At 55.0% G+C, this 16,820-nt stretch overlaps 1 protein-coding gene across 5 annotated transcripts in view; it reads left to right on the top strand.

Annotated features, from left to right (window-relative positions):
• Positions 1–15,495, top strand: part of ATP6V0A1 (ATPase H+ transporting V0 subunit a1) — a 47,663-nt gene extending 32,168 nt beyond the window's left edge. For 3 of the 5 annotated variants that reach the window (XM_054593677.1, XM_054593675.1, XM_054593680.1), the window contains 5 exons: positions 2,625–2,732; positions 3,657–3,674; positions 8,208–8,325; positions 8,643–8,814; positions 15,127–15,495. In XM_054593677.1, the coding sequence (XP_054449652.1) occupies positions 2,625–2,732; positions 3,657–3,674; positions 8,208–8,325; positions 8,643–8,814; positions 15,127–15,220 (510 nt within the window). In that variant the 3' untranslated portion in view covers positions 15,221–15,495. The remainder of the gene's footprint in view (positions 1–2,624; positions 2,733–3,656; positions 3,675–8,207; positions 8,326–8,642; positions 8,815–15,126) is intronic. The other 2 variants (XM_054593678.1, XM_054593676.1) reach the window with 1 other exon arrangement.
• Positions 15,496–16,820: the final 1,325 nt, after the last annotated feature.

Here is a 16,820-nt window from a genome sequence, read left to right as displayed (position 1 = left end):
TTCATAGAGTCTTCTCAGCCCACTGAGTGTTTTTGTTTGTTTGTTTTTTAGCCAAACATCTGGAGAGCAGCCTGAAGGCATCCGGATGGTAGTTTTATAACAGGACCCGGGGTTTTTGCCCCAAGGGCTGAGGATATGAACACGGACCTGTTTTTGTTCTGTGCTGGGTCCTCTTAGTTGTCTGTAAGCCATGTATCCCAGTTTAATTCTCTTTTCTGTTTTCTGCCGGTGCATGTGTGTCTCATCCGCCTTCCTGTAACTCTCGTCCCCTGGGTCCTGAAAGGGCAGTTGTTAGTGTCTAGCTGGGAGCTTCGACGTGCCTGCCCCTCACTTCATCCCCTCGCTGGGGAGAGCTTCAAAACCAGCCTTCTGCTTTAGGGGCCTTGAGGCCTGCCTCCTGGTCGCTGGCTCGGACCCACCCCAGGAGTCTCCTCCTGTCCCTCATGCTCTTTGTCGCCCTCTCAGTCCCCTTTTTGAGGGTTGTCAGATATAACATTTGCATGTCCTGGAGGTGCCTGGGGCTTTGGTGGTTCCTGAATCTGGCCACACATCAGAATCACCTGGTGGACTTTCAACTTGTTTCTTAAGGTATTAAAATAGATAAATAGAAAAAGAAATAAAAGTGGGTATAATTCTATGACCCAGACAGTCCCCTACTGACATTGAAAACTGAAATAAACAATAGATGCCCTTGGTTAGAGAATGTAAATAAGGGAGCGTTTGAGATCTTGCTTCCCAGGATATGCCACCTGTTTGGCTCAAAGAAACTCTTATAAAAATTGGGGGAAAAAAAGAAAATACAAATAAAAGCATCTCTGTCCCCAGTACCCTTCCCCTTCTCAAGGGTATTATGCCTTCAAATATTTTTCTGCATATGTCAGCTTATATCTGCCATCTATTGATGTAAATGTATATGTGGATGTACATATATATATAAAATATTTAAAACACATTAGAAAAATAGGAAAAAATAAAACACGTTAGGAATTGTGTTTAACTGTAGCGCTATTCTGCCCCTTCGTGTATTAGGTTGTTCAAAATTGAGTGTCTCTTAGAGATGGTTTCATAGTGATACTCTTTTTAATAGTTGCCTAGCATTCCATATACCTTCTGTTAGATACACTAAAATTATGTAATCCCTTTCTTACGGACGGACGTGTTTGTTGTTTCCAGTTCTTTGCTATTGCAAATAATAGTGCAGGGAATGTCCTTGTCCTTCATGAAATGTCGCCAGCCAGTCCCCAGCGGTGCGTGCGATTGCTGAGCCTCAAAGGGCGTGCGCATTTTTTGTGTATGTGTGTATGCATTTTCCATTTTGATAGACAATCAAAATGATTCTACAGTTTGTACTTGAGGAAATATTTTTTTAATTACAGATTTCCTAGCCCCCCCCCTCGCCCCCGCCTAAAATCTACTACATTTACACTTTCTGGGGGTAGTATTTGAGAATCTCTACTTACTGAAGTGCAACATTCGAGCTGATTCTGATGCCGTCGGTTCTCTAACCAGCATGTGAGAACTGCTGCTGGAAGAGAGAGAATCTGCCCAAAAAGTGAGGTCCGGTGGTCAGTAAACTGGTAAAAGATGAGGTCGCAAGTGGGGACCTCAGGGCAGCTGACCAAACCTGCTCACACGCCCAGAGCCCGTTTTGCAGGAGAGCAGTCTTCCCCCTCTTGCCTTGTCTGCCCCGCCCCAGACAGAAACCATACAAAGTGGGTCTGGGGCTGTTTCTTCAGCTCCTTTTCCTCCGTGGCAGGTTGAGCACTAATTGGTATCTGTCAGATTTGATCCCAGCTCTGCCTGGTTTTTGTACCCACTGGGTCCTTTTGCCTCAATAAACCCAAGCTTTTCCAAATCAAGTTGATGTAGAAATTCTGGTTCTGGAGACCCTGCTGAAAACTGTGCCTGAGAAGCGAGGAGGAGCAAGCGCCCCATTGGCATCTGCCCACATGCCTGTGAAAGACTTGTTTTCATGCTCCAGAATCCTCCATTGAAGGAAAGGAGCCTTTTTTTCCCTTTTTTTTTTTTTTTTTAACTCAGTATTCCCTAGCCCCAAGTTTGTATACATTAAGCTTTTTTCCCTCCTCTGACCTAGGAAGTCCTTTGCTCCTGGGCATAGACCCAGTGCATTTCTGGGAGACGTTGCTAGAACTCTTGGGGCTCTTGTTTGAAAGCTTATCAGACCAGATCACTACCGCCATGTCATTTGGTGCTGCTCCCACATAGGAAGTCCGCTCTTTAATTCAGTTCCAGGAAACCTCAGGCCACTGAAGCCTTTACAGACAGAGCGACGCTTGTTATGAGAGTCCGTTCCTATTAAGGATTTCCATTGATTCAGGAATTTGCAATTAGCTTTGACCAAGACCAGGCTGGAGTCTCTGGGCACAGCGGGCAGAACCGCGTACATCAGGATGAGGCGGTGACTGTAGCTGGGGCTGGGGCTGGGGCAGCAGCGGTCAGGGGGGAACGGTGGTCACTTAGCTGTTTGACCAGTGGGTTTCGATTTTGTCGTTAGCATATATGCTTTTCTGAGGTTTGTATGTACTAACCATCGCCCTTCCCCACCTCACAAAATGTCACATTAAAGCCCCGGCAAATTCTACTCTTTCTGTTCATGTGTGTAGGGAACTCTCAACTTTGGTGGGATCAGGGTGGGCAACGGACCGACAGAGGAGGATGCTGAGATTATTCAGCATGACCAGCTCTCCACCCATTCAGAAGATGCAGAAGAGGTAAGATCCAGTGGCGTGGGCTTCCTCTCCTTCCACCTTGGGTCAGCCCCAGTCTTGTGTTGCTACGTGGCCTCCCTCCAGTCTTCTCCTTGAAAAATGAAAATACTAATCCTATACCGATCAGCCTGCCTTCTGGACCCCTTAGGGCACTACGGCTTCTTCCAGTGGGCCCCTCCTCTGCAGCCCAGGTGTTGCCTGCAGAGCCCGCTGCAGCTTCGTTCTGTTGTTCGACTTCCTAAATTCCGAGCTGCACGCAGAGCTTGACTGCACACCGCCCTCCTGGGCGCCGAGGCCGAGCGGGCCGCGGCCTCCCAGCCCTCAGTGGCAGCAACACAGCCCGCGCAGGCAGCGTGCTCGCCGCTTGCCCCTCCCAGGGCGGCTTCAGTTGGATTGTAGTCACCGGTACCTTTGGGAGTCCTGTCCCACTGAGGTGCTCTTGTTGCAGATATTTTATTTGAGCCTGTTAAAAATGTCATTTGCCTACTTTTTACAGGGAGACTGAAAAAATAGTAAGGCTAAGCTCCGCTTTTCCTGCACTACCACCTCCACGCTCAGTTTATTAAAACCCAGTCTCCTTGCCTGACCGCTCCCACCACAGAGCCTCTAAACATTTGAGTCTCATCCATTCATTATATTCCTTTTAAAGCAAGTAGAACAGGAGTTGAGGACCCAGGTGACTGGGCTTTTCAGTCTGACCACTTTCGCTATGTATGACTTTTTAAAAAAGAAATTGCAATATGTGTTAATGCTCTAAATCCTGCTAGTTTTTCTTCCCGTGTATGCTGAGGAGGCCTGCCTCCCACGCGTTAGACCCCTTTAACATGAACGGTCCTCCCCCGAGAAGCAATCAGGACTCTTGTGTTCGTGACTTGTGACCTTGCGTGTGCTATGGCTTCCCACTAAGTGTCACTTTGTGTTTTCAAGCCTACCGAGGACGAAGCGGTAAGAAACAAGCTGCTTTGCCTTCATGTTTATCTGGGGCTTCTCTTCCCGTCCTTGTGATCACTTTGCTGAGCCTGCTGCATCCGGGGGCCACACGTGACACCCGCGTATCCTGCATCTCACTGGCCATTTCTAACCAGTTCGTGAACCCACGTTCTGAAAATGCTCATCTCCATTAACTGCATCTCATGTCGGTCACCTCTGTCTTTGTTTCATTGACTTCGCTGATCTAATACCTCTGAGAATGGCTTTGTAAGGGGCTACAAGTAATGTCCGCACTGGCATTCTTGAAGTGATTCTTGGGGGTTAAATCCCACTGGCTTCCGCCTGCCTCTCCTGTCACGTTATGTACGGTCACTCTGCCACTGGGAGCAGCTGTTTCCTCCCTGATCCTCTGAGTGCTTATGAGTAAATCTCCCCCTTCCTCCCTGTCTGAGATGCAGCCGGCCTCTTCCTGCTGCCCTCGTCAGCTTGATGATGCTTGAAGTGAGGGTTGCTGCACCCCCGCTTGGGGTCAGCCCTGCCTCTGTGTGACCCAGGTGGGAGGCAGGCAGCTTTCAGAAGGAGGCTTTGCCTCTTAGATGTATCCCAGAAAACCGATCCATCTGCACGAAAGGAGCTCATATCAGCCACACATGCAGAATGATAACCAGGGACAGAAAGAAAGTTGGCTAAATGTCCAGGCCCCACCTGGAGAAGGCCTTCTGGCTCAGCAAGAGTCCATTCAGTGACATAGAGGTTTGGAATTGGGATTTTTAAAAGGCCATGCTGCACTGTTTGCATCTTCCCCTAAACTTCCCGCTAAAATACTTAGACCATGACCCTTCCCTTTCCTGGCTCTCCTGGTCCTCTGTAAGGGCGCAGTGGGATGGGAATGGGAAAGTCTTTGTTGTTTTGTGTGAAAACAGGCAGTGCTCGGTCCTCCGGAGGGCGGGAGGGCCCCTGTGCTGGCACCCAGGTGCTCCCGTGTGCCTCTGGACTGCCCAGCTGGGCACAGCCTCTGGCGGAGCGGCCTGGAAGGGCTGCGGGAGTGTGCTCCACGTGCGCGAGGAGCCTGGCCCTCTCCCAGGAACGTCGCCTCCGACAGTACTGCCCTTTCTAAGTGCCTTACTAATTGAGCGCCCAAATGTCACGGTGATTGTCAGAACAGTACTTATTTGTAGCCAGATCCCAGGGGGTCGGACACCCAAACAAGATGGACTGTAATGCAGCTGTCTTAGTCTCTGACCTCCCCCCAGTTCCCTCAGGGGTTCAGTTTCTCGTAGCTTCCTAAGTAGACATAACACTTCATCAAGGACATACACAGTCTAGTTCTCTACAGCCAGACTTGGATAGCTGTCACAGTTATCTAAAGATTTCAAACAAAACAGAATTTTTTTTTTTTTAAAGTCCAGCCTACTTCTTCTAGAACTTGCCCATTTGGCTGGGCTGTGAAAGCCTGCTGGCCCCAGGCAGGCCCTTGCTCCAGCCCAGGGGAAGCAGCAGCCCCTCGCCCTGGGGGCACTCAGTACAGTTGCAGATCAGGGCCAGGTCAGGAATCGGGAAACCTCTGAAGGCTGTGACCATTCGGCAAGGGTCAGCGGCCTCGCCCTGCTCTGTCATCTCACCAGGTGCGTTCATCCCGCCCACCCATCCATTCACTCACCCTCCGTGAGTCAAGCGCTCTGTTTAATGAGGCGGAAACTGAAAGAAGAAAAATATAGTCCTTGCCTTCGAGGACCTCCCAAACAAATTGAGGAGACAGGGTGGCTGGCAGATGGCAGGCGCTGTGATCAAAGCGTGCCCAGGATGCTGAAGGAACACAGAAAGAGGGCACCTGAAAAACGCTGGAGTTGGGGTCGGGAAGAGGAGATCAGGAAAGGATTCCCTAAGGGAATCATTGCCCCTGATCAAGGAGGAGTCTCTGCAGAGGGAGGAGGGGACGCAGAACCATTAGCACGAATAGCTCTGCTAAAGACGCAGGGGCCTGTAGGCCATCACGGGTGGAGGATAAGCAGGTGCTCAGCCTGGCTGAGGCTCAGAGTCGGGACTTGGGGGACGGTGAGAGGTGAGACTGGAGGTTGGCAGAAAGGAGCCATAGAAGGTTTGGACCACAGCGAGCCATCAGGTGACGCTGGAAGTGACGCCGGAAATGTGCCGTGCTCAAGTGCCCTAGTGGTGAGAGGGCACGGTCTGGAGGCAGGGGGCCCGGCTCCTCTGCTATGAGCCAGGAAAGAATCGTGAGGCCCGGAGCGAGGCGACGCACTTGCAGGGGGAATTGGAAAGGAAGGGACCCACGTGAGACCGAGGAAGTAAAAGCTACAGGTCCCAGTACCTTAACGAATATCGGCAGTCAAGACTGACCCCCAGGCTTGGGTTCCTGTGGGACCAGTAGTGACACCATTTGACACGGGGTGTGGACTAGAAGTAGGTCTTGGTGGGGTCAGAGGACAGCAGTTAATTCGTTTAGTCTGGGGGCTTTGAGTTGACTGCCTGTGGTGCACCGGGAGGCCATGAAGCACAGCCAGTTGGAAATGGGGAATGTGGGAGTGGAGGTGACCACGGGGGAGTCACTCCTAGGGGCGGCCCGGGCGCCTTGAGTGACGGTGCCACAGGAAGGGTGTCAGGGCTGAGGCTGAGGTTCCCGCATTTAAGGAAGAGCCAAGATGAAGTCAGAAGGAACCTTGAGAGAAGTAGGAAGACAATGTAGGGGAGGGGAGCATCTCAAGAGGGTGGAAGAAAAGGTGACAGTGACAGACACTGCAGAGGCTCCATCAGGACACAGAGTGTTAGGCCCCAGGCTGGGAGGTCAGGCTGAGAAGGGCCCGTCTGTGGAGCAGAGAAGGTAGAAGCGAGGGTTCAGCCGGTGAAGAGGCACAGGAAACGGAGACAGGGAGTCTGCAGACATTCAGGGTCAGTCGTGCGGATGCTTCAGCACATCCGAGTGACAGAGTCCCTGAATCCTCACCCCTGTACCTCCCCCCATCACACAGAAACTTTGCCCAAGGTTACAAAGCAGGAAGTTAAAAATGAAGGACAGGAGAAAGTTAGGGCAATGCCTGGGAGGGAAGCTTCCTCCATCCTTCTTCTTCTTTTTTTTTTTTTTTTTTTTGTGGGAGAAACTGGAGGTGGAATAAAAATGCTATAAGCAGCTTGTTGTAAGGGAGCTCAGCAGTCACTGCTTTTGCAGAGCTCTTGGAAGTAAAGACCTGCGCTCCTTGAAGCCGGGGACCTCTCCTTCCTCCGAGTGTGGACTTTGGGGGCAACAGCCAGCAGCAGTGGGAAAGAACTCTTAGCACCATTGTTGGGGTTTGGGTAGCTAGGATTATCCTAGTGTTGGGGGTAGCTAGGCAGGTTGGCAAGCTTGTTCCGGAAGAAAAGCCCTGGGGTACTCTGGTGTAGACAGTCAGAGGTACAGGAAACAAGGCAGCTGCTTAAAGACCTGGAGCTGGTCCCCCTGCCCACTGGCCAGCCCGGCTGTTAGCCTTTTACCAGCCTAGTCCTTTCTCCTGTCCCACCCTCATGTGATTTCCCAAGGCAGTTCTGGTATTAGTACTTTGGGTGTGGAGTCACATGAGTCTTGGGAGAAATTGTGGTGAAAAATAGACTTTGACCCGGGGACAGGACAGGCTGGGGAGGCCCACTGGGCGGCCGCCTTCTGCTCCTGGGGTTCTGGTCGGGGCTGCGGAGAGGGGCCCCGGGAAAGGCATGACCTCCTGCTCTACAGCGGCCGTTGGTTTCCCCAGCCGGGAGACTGAGAGGCCGCGAAGTGCACCTGTGCTCTTCCCCAGCCGTGCGGGGGAGCAGCCCTAACTGTGAGCTCCCAAAAGCTTGCTCCAGCCCTGCCCTTTTACCCTGGAAACAGTTTTGATGTTGAAAGGAAAACTGGGAGAAAGGGAGAGTGAAACCCAACAGGTATTCTGTCCAGTCTTAATAAACCGTCCAAATAGCAATTAGTAAAACTTGCTACAATTTCCTTGTGTCATCTTTTCAGAAGTCACAAAAAAAAAAAAAAAAATGAAAAAGGGAAGAAAGAAAAAAAAAAAAGACGGTCGGTTATCTGGCTCCCAACAGTTTGTAAAAGTAATTGAGTGAAGTGACTGCAGAGGTCTGGGGCCCACCAGCCAGGGGGGCCCTTCTGGCTCTTGGGGCTCACTCCCGGCAGCGCCTCCCTCCCAGCACCGGCAGGTGGGAGTCCGGAGGGAGTCGCCCAGAGCAGGCCCATGGAGGCCAGAGAGTCGTTTTCTCCGAGCGCTGTCAACACTCACACACACCCCACTCAAGCTCGCGGCCCAGCAGGGAGAAAACAAATGCGTTGAGATCTCTCATGAAGACGTAGTCCATTACGATGTAGTGTATTGAGGGGATAGGGGTGTGCAGCTGGGGACTAGGCCGGGCAGGATTTCTGGAGACGGCATAGCTGAAATCACCCCTGGAGTTCAACATGGGGGGCTCCTGGCCCATGGAGCACAAAGTGCCACTTGGCCACAGCCCAGACTTCCTCACATTCCCCTCCCAGCCTGATATCTTCTGTCTGGTTTCCTCCCACCACAGTTTGACTTTGGAGACACCATGGTCCACCAGGCCATCCACACCATCGAGTACTGCCTGGGCTGCATCTCCAACACCGCCTCCTACCTGCGGCTCTGGGCGCTCAGCCTCGCTCATGCGCGTGAGTGTGTTCCTCTCAGGTGGAAAACTGGGGTTTCCCCCCTTCTCTGGGCGCACTCTGGGGTGGGGGGCTTAAAGAGAGCGGGAATGACATAAAGGTTCCGGGATGATTCAGACTCCTAAGTCCAGGTGGAATGAGCCTAGATGGGAGAATCAGTGCTTTTTTCAGGTGAGCGACGCACAGGGGTCCGTCCCACCAAGGTCGTGGGACGCCAGAATGCAAGGCACGCTCCAGGTGAGGGGCGGCAGGGGAAATGCAAGGCCCGCGGCGCTTCTACCAGAATGACCCAGATGTGCTGTCTTTCTCCCCGTCCCCAGAGCTGTCGGAGGTGCTTTGGACCATGGTGATCCACATTGGCCTGAGGGTGAAGAGCTTGGCGGGAAGCCTGGCGCTGTTCTTCATCTTTGCCGCCTTTGCCACCCTGACCGTGGCCATCCTCCTGATCATGGAGGGCCTGTCCGCCTTCCTGCACGCGCTGAGGCTGCACTGGTGAGGGGCGGGGCGGCGGGGGGCCGGGCGGGGCGCGTCCTTAGCTGCACTGGGGGCAGCTTTGCTCCCGTATGGGATCCAGAGACAGTAGGAAGTGTCTGCTTTCCCATCATCCCACCCAAGGACAGATCTCCCTTGGAGATCGTCAGCTTCAGGAAGTGCCCGCAGACAAGCCCAGCTCCCTTGTCATAGCCTCCGGGGAGAAACCTCGGGTGGGTGTCATCACGTCCCCTCTCCCTGCCTTCGTAGCATTCCTCCGTGCTCTTGATGACAGCTTAAAAGATCTGCTGAGGTGGTATTTTTTGTTGTTTGTTGGGGGCTTTGCTTGCTCTGACATAGAACTTCCTCCTGTCTCCAGAGCAATGAAAGCAGCTCTGGAGCGGATTCTAAGCCCAGGAAAGTGCTTGAGCACAGCGTGCCCCAGTGTCATCCCCCTGTTTCTGTCATTGTGCCAGTGTCTTTGAGTAGGACCCCTGGCAGCTCCCTGTGGGTGGGGGATTCCTGCCTCCCTAGCGTGTGTCTCAGTGCACGGAAGCTGCTTCAGGAGGCCAGGTCTGAGGTTGGTTTGTTTCTTTTGGTTCGCAGTCTGGCGCTCAATCCACTGAGCCACACCAGCCAGGTTGTTTGTTTCCTCTGATGTAGTCTGTGGCTCTGAATGGTCCCACGTTGCACGGAGAGCTCAAGGCTGGGCTGGGCTGTGACTCTGTGACCTCGGGAGTAGGGCTGCCAGATTCAGCAAATACAATTACAGGACACACGGTTAAATTTGAACTTCAGGTCAACAATGAATAGTTTTTTCTTGTAGTTGAAGTACTTTCCAAATGTGCGCGGGACATACTCACACTAAAGCTGTGTATCTGGCTCCCCTAACCTCTTCGAGTCTCCATTTCCTCCTTTATGTTGTGATTCTCCCTTTTTGGGTCTCAGACCCCAGTGGTTCTGGAAGTTCTAGACCCTCTCTCCAGAGAAACGCCCCCCTAATGTGTACCTACACAGTGCTACCAGTTTCAGGGTTCACAAACCTGCTGACCTGACCCTAGGAACCCCTGGATGAGATGTCTGTGGTTTTAATGATCTCAGGGTCAGAAGAGGGGCTGGGATGTCTCTTCGCATCACTAATCCAAACCCGGAGAAAACCCAGAACCTGAACCCGAGGGGCCTCTTCTCTTCCCATGCCCCTTACTTGAGTTTCCTCCTAGCTTTGTTATAGCTGAGCCTCTGCAAGGATTCTGCTGTTTGTTGCTCTAAATTATGGAGGAGAGAAGTGAGGCACGTAAGGGGAGGGGGACTGGGCTCAGGCTTCCCTCAAAAGCCCAGGCCTGCCGGGTACTAGCCAGCACACACCGCCTCCTCGGGACCAGGCCTCCCTCCTCCCCGCCCAGTTGTTGTTTACTGTGGAGCCTGGAGGCTGGGCGCTCCACGTGACCAGACTGCTGGCTGCTCCCCTGCTCTCAGCTTATCTGCCGGCGCTCTCCCCAGCACACTTCCTCAGCTGCTCCGCGGGAGGGCTGTCTGCAGGGCGGCCTGCGGTGACTCACTTTTTCTTGCGCTCTTGGCTTCCTTCCTTTCCTGGTCACTTCCCTGTCTCCTGATCCCCGGGTTTGCGGGAACAGTTATCACCCAACCTTGATCCCTAAGCGGGGAGCCTGCTGCCTCCTCCGGGGGAGGGACGGGAACAGTCAAGGTGCTGGACCAGAACTGTCAGAGGAGCGGCCAGCCAGGCCCACCACGATGTGAGGAAGGTCGCTGGGGCTTGGGCCCAATCTCCAGGGCGAGCCGGGGCAGCTGGCGAGGTCATGTTTTGTTGCCAGAAGGATTACCCCTTCCTCAGGCTCATCTGTGGTCTTCCAGTGAAAGTATCTTCCCTTGCCCTCATAAATGAGCCCACAGAAGTGATGTGTGACAAGAGAGCTGGCTTCAGAATCAGGCCTGCCTGGCTTTACAGCCTGGCTCTGCTCACACTTTCGGCGGCCCTGAGGAAGCGCTTAGCTCTCTGACCCTCCCTTTCTCTCAGGCCGCATCAGAGAGCACCATCTGCAGGACAAAGGTGCCGTGATTAAACATGACGTACTCTACATACCAAGCAGCTCTCACGGTGCCCTGGCACATTGTAAACCGCTGTTCAAGTGCAGACCACGGCGGCCCTGCTTAAAGGCGGGGTGCCCTGTAGAGAGGGCACCTGGCTGTGGTAACTTGTACAGAAACTGCTTGCAGTCTGTTTAGAGAGCAGGGAGACCACTGAGTGGCGGGGAGACATCATGCCGTCTGAATGCCTCTCCAATGTAGTTTGCAAGGAATAGATTTGTCAACCACATTGCCCTTGTGGGGTTTTGGTGGTGGAAGTATTGGGTAGAAGAGAAAGAACGGTGAAAACTCCTTTGTGCAGCACCTTTTCTAATCCCACCATAGGGAAGGCAAGCTGGGAGCGCATCCCCACCTTGGAGAAGGGAATGAAATTGGTGCTAGAGCACCCCCTCCTGGCCAGATGTGGAAGTGCTTCAGGGATGCCTGGGCCTTCTCGTCCTGGGGACGCAGTTCGCAGTTGTGGCCATCTTGTGAGGCGTGGGAACGTCTAGTCCTGCTGAAAATGGCTGTGGGGACATTGTTCCTGTTTTTCCTGGTGTCCAGCCTGGACGTCTTTGTACCTGTCACTTTACCCTTGGTATTCGGCTGCTGTTTCCTGATTCTGCCCCATTATACAAGTTCTGGGTCTCTTCTGTGGGGACAAGAGAAACGTGATTTGATAACAAATATAAACTATTAGTCTGAGATCCAGGTAGGGCCAGGAGGAGGTGGGTGACATTTGAAAACAACGGTGAGCAGGCTCGTTCTGTCTCCTTCTGGGGTATCTGTCCCTCTCTGTTCTCCCGCCCACCAGGTACAGTGAGTGAGCTTTCCTGCCTCCGTAAATACTTGTCTTTTCTTCCTCAGAACAGGCAAAAGAAGGGATATGACTAGTAGTTATAATGTTACCAGACAAGGCCTGGCCCTGAGCCGGCCGGCCCTGGGCCAGCGGGAGTGTGGGGGGTTCTTGACTTCGTGCAGGGAAGCTTTCACAGCACGAGCCCAGGTGGCTGTGAGGACACATTTATGAAAGCTGGGGTCAGGGGTACGAGGGAGGGCTCGGCATGGAAGGAGCAACGGTAGAGCTTCAGCCGGGCTGCCTGAGCTCACTCACTGGGGAGTCGGAGGAAAAGGCCTTCAGGGCAAGTTCAGGGGATGAGCCTGGGGCAAGCTGCCAGCTGCATTGCTCCCCTGGTTGCAAGTCTTGTGGGGACCCTTTGAGTCCAGGAGATGCTTGCCTGTGGGGGAAAGAAGAGGGAAAGGAAGGGAGAGTGTGTGTGCCCTGGGTCCCTTGTCATGAGGCTTTTATCTCTTGCCAGTGGTGGGAATCTCAGGGGCGGTCTCAGGAGAGGGTTTCAGTGGAACAGCCATCAGTTATCCAGGTGTGCCCTTCGGGGTCGTGGTCTCCACTGATTGGTCGGTGACAGGGCAGGGGGTCTTTCGTCCTTGCAGTTGGTTCTGGCGTCACCCACCTAGTTTTGCTGCTTTTCTGGGCCTGGAGCTGAAACGCAACTGAGGCCTGGATGTTATCTCCAGGGAGGTCACTTTTTGTATCTGGCTGAAAACTTCCCTGCCAGTTTGTTCAGCTCTCTGTCTCAGTTTCCCTCTTCCACTCATCCTGGCTTACCGGCCTGTCTCAAGAACTGTGGACACCAAACTGACTTCAGCAGAAAGGCTGTTGCCCCATGGCCTGCCTTCTTATCTAGCAGATTCCGTGTGTGCGCAGGTGTGCGCCCTTGCACGCTCAGGCTGGTTGATGGCTGAGGGGACAGAACTGGGGCCAGTCTGTTGTAAGGAGCTCCCCGGTGCCACAGACGGGCGCCGTGGCACAGGGGAGTGAATGGCTGCCCTGGGAGGAGTAAGAACAGCTGAAACGGAGCCCCAGCCGGACATCAGCGTCGGACACGTGGGCCATCAGACAGGCGCGTGTTCCCCTCCCTGTACTGCTCCGAGAGTGACAGAAAGGACCAGAGAAGCAGCTGGGCCTAGAATCATCTTTCTAAAACTGCCTCCCCCCAGGAAAGGGAAGAGGCCCCGGAACTCCTTCCCCCTGCACTCCCTCAAGGAAATAAGGTTTCCGGTTACATAGCAAGATCTCTCTGTGGACTCCCAGTTACCCTCTGGGTCACTGGGTGGCCTTTGCCAGGGGCTGGAGCTGGAAGGGGTGACAGAGAACCTCATGTAACTGCCTGGGCTGTCCTCACAACTGTGGGACTCGGAGGTGCTTTTTGGTGGCTTGGAGCTTGGCAGGACCTGGAGGGCCCCCCCACCCCGGGCAGAGCCCCGAATGGAGGAAAAACTTGCAGAGCAGCCAGTGGCCACTGCGCACGCCCGCACACAGAGGACTGTGTGTCCCTGCTGTCTCAGGAAGCGCACGTTTCCCTGGTTTGAAGGGCGAAGAGGGTGGGGGGACCGACAGGGAAATCGCTTTCCCGCTCTGTGCCAGGAGGAGGCTGGGTGAGCAGGGCCAGGGAGGAAGGCCAGGTCAGGCTGACCCTGAGGCCCTGCTGGGGGCCGCCCGAAGTCACACAGGGACGGCAAGAGAAGGGCGGTGACCCCACGGGCATCTGAACACTTCTGAAGCCTCCCCTCCATTCGCCCAGTTTGTGTGCTTAGCCGCCAGGAGGTCAGAATTCTGATACCTCCCGGACCCAAAGGTTACCTGCCCGCTATCTGGCTACATATTGTTGAATGAAAATTAGATGAGTCCATCCATCTGTTTCAGTTGTTCAGAAATCCCTTTCCATTTGTAAACACAGCCTACCCAACATGGAGAAGTCAGACCTAACAGCGGTGGGCGAGAAGCTAGCACCTAGCCCTGTCCCCACTGCCCTCCCCCAGGAGGCCCGGCAGCTGGAGCTGGCAGGACCTCTGAGGGGTGCAGGGATGTGGGTGCGGATCCAGGTCCTGGTTTGGAACTGCTCGGGCCTTGAACTCTGTGACCGACTTCAGTTTGAAACTCCCCACCCTGGATCCCGTTTTCCCAGGGGCCTGGCCCAGGCACTAATGGGAATTTCCCAGAGTCTGGGAGGCCGGGGACCTTGGCCCAGCCCCTGGAATGTGGGCCAGGGGAGAAGGCCACTTGTCCCCGTGGCCGCACAGAAAATCGGTCGCCTCTTGTCCCCAGGGGTGGAGCTGGCAGCTCTGCAGTCAGTGTCCTCAGCCAGCACCCCAAGGCCGAAGGGGCCTCTGAGGACCGCTCAGTGCCACCTGCAGACAGTCCTCCCACCGCCCACAAACGGGGTGCCGGCCACCAGCACGTTTCGCTAATTCCTGCCTCCCACTTTGGAGGGAGGGTGCAGCGCGTGTAGCCAGGGCCTGCAGCGCCTCAGCCCCGCCTGGCCTTGCAGGAGTTCTGGTGCCCCTGGGGTCACACAGCCCCGAGTGGAAACTATTCCTCAGGGCAGCTCTCCTTGGCTTTTCTATCCTCTGAATCACGCATTTTTCTGCCCTTATTTGGTGCTGATTTGGTTGCTGGGCGGCCATCCAGGGCGAGTTTGCAGGGGGAAGCACAGCCGCGCAGCCTGGCTGCGCTCTCAGGAGCGCGCGCTCCTTCCTGCCCGTCGAGCTGGAGAGGGCCCCAGGGAGACCGCAGGCATGGAGGCGGGCTGCCTGGGGAGGGAGTAGAAGCTCTGTTTTTCCTTTCAGTCCCCAAGAGAAGAATTCTTTCTCAGATGTTTTTGTAGTTGGAGCATATTTTTGCCATAGCTTTGAGGAGACTTCCCCTCCTGACTCACCCCCTTTCCTGGGAATTTCCTTTCCTAAATCGAACGCCTCCAGTGTTCACTCAGAAACCTCCCTTCTCCTTCCTCCCCACAAGGAAACAAACAAGAAAACAGTGGTGCTTGAGGGGCCCCTTTAGCTGAGCTTGAGGCCACTCAGGGGCTTCCCTGGGAGGTCCGCTGTGAGCCCTGCCAGGCGACAGTATCCGGGGGGCTCTTTGCTGTTAGAAGCTGAAGCAGCCGAACTTCTGCACGTGGCTCAGCAGGGAACCAAGGGCGCACTGCGGTGGCGCTGCTCCTGCTGAGGGGAGGCGCTGGGCTCCAGAAGCAGGGCTGTGCGCGCTGTGAGCGTCACAGGTCCCGCTCGGTGGGCTAGCAGGGGGCGGCCGGCGGGGCAGGGCGGCTTTCCCAAGCTCACCTGGAGAGTGAGACTTCGGGGACCATGGGGCCGGGCATCTTTCTGGCCCAGCTGTGAAATCCCACAAGGCTTTTGTAGGATGATGACTTCCCTCTTCCCTTTCCCCAGGGTCGAGTTCCAGAATAAATTCTACAGCGGTACCGGTTTCAAGTTCCTGCCCTTCTCCTTCGAGCACATTCGGGAAGGGAAGTTTGACGAGTGAGCCCCTCGTGGGGCTGTGTGCCTGCCGCCCTTCCTCCCTCACTCCACGGTGATTAGCTGTGCTCCTCCTGCGTGTTGGTTGTGATCCCTGGATTCTGGGGCATTTGTGTCATCCTTGCCACCCGCCCCCAGCCCCCTGTGCATCATTTAGGTAGACCTGGCCCTCCCTTCGGTTCCCTGCCACCTCAGCCTTGTGCGTTGTAGTGATTTTCTAGAGAAGCTGAGCTCTGACAGCCACACCACTGGGCACCACCAGCCTTGCCCTCCCCCCCACCCCCCTCCACTCTCCGTCCAGCCAAAGACAGCTCCTCTCAGTCCCCTGGTGGTGGATGTGTGCACTTCCATATGCACCGGAAGCCCACGGAGGGAGCGCCTTCACCACCCTCACCCAGATGGGGCGCTTCTGCCGGCCATTCCAGTTCTGGTGGGGGGAGGGGCGCTCTTTAACACCCGGCCACTGGGTTTGCTGGAGCGGGTCCGGAGGCTGGTGCGTCTGTCCCCTGCCTCCCACCTCCGGTCTTCAGAGCACTTGTTAATCAGGAATTCAGCTGGACCTCCCTGTGCCATCATGCATGGCTTCTCCTCGTCACCCCCAAGGGTCCCAGATTACCCCACACCACCTTCCTAACCTCCACTCTATACTCACACCCTCTCCTCCTTCCCCCCAGAGCTCCCTTCTTCCCCTCCCGTTTGCACCCTGCATAACAGCACAGCTGGGAGTGACCCAAAACAGAGGGCCTGGCAGCTGCTGCTCAGGCCCTGTGTGGGCCCTGCCACAGCACGCCCTCCGGGCAGAGACTTTAAACTGACCCTCTTCCTGGTGCAGACCCTGAGACGGTTCCCCACCCCCAAATCATGAGCCTTGAGTGAAGGACGGTAGTCCTGAAGGGTGGTTCTCTGGCAGGCCAGCCTTGCTCTGCCCACACGTGCTCTTCCCCACTTCCACAGTGAGCCCAAGTCTGGGGAGTGAGGCCCTGGGCCGGGAAGGTCGCTGTCATTCGCAGGCTGCAGTTGGGCGGCGGCCAGCAGGGGCTGCTGGGCCTGTGGCTGTGAGGGCTGAGTGGCCCGCCCGTGAGTTGGTGGTGAGCACCCCCAAGGGGCCGGCTCCCCGTCACCCCCACACCGGCTGTGGGTCCTGGGGCCTTTTAAGCATGTGTTGTTGACGCAGCAGCCCTGGCTGCTTCATCTAAATTGATCCAGTCACTTTCAGTGGCTGAGATAATCCCCTGAATTGGCCAGGCCCCGGCCCTCTTCCCACCCTGGCTTTCCTGAGCGAGCTGCTTAGAGCTGCTAACTCCACTCTCCAGGGCGGGGCTGGCCCTGGGCCACCCGCCCCAGATGCCCCAGCCTCCCCACCTGCAGGCCAGTGTGACCTGCCCCAGACCTTGCGCGGAGCCCCCTCCCCCGTGACCCCCGTGGTTTACATGAGGATCTTTGCTCTGTTTACAGCGGGGCTTGAAGCGGAGTTCTGTGTCAGGAACTCTGCCCGAGGCCCTTCTGTTCAGACATTCCTGTGCTGAATAAAGTGTGTTTGACCCTGTCTCTGTGCCCACAGCCCCTTTGCACACTGTCCCCCTTCCTCCTCCAGCATTTCTGTGTCT

This window comes from Pteronotus mesoamericanus, unplaced genomic scaffold (genome assembly GCF_021234165.1).
Source record: "Pteronotus mesoamericanus isolate MK-2021 breed Mesoamerican mustached bat unplaced genomic scaffold, CSHL_Meso_final scaffold_476, whole genome shotgun sequence".
In the NCBI taxonomy this organism is placed as follows: Eukaryota; Metazoa; Chordata; class Mammalia; order Chiroptera; family Mormoopidae; genus Pteronotus; species Pteronotus mesoamericanus.
Note: the sequence above shows the minus strand (reverse complement) of the source record. Positions and strands in the feature narration are given on the sequence as shown.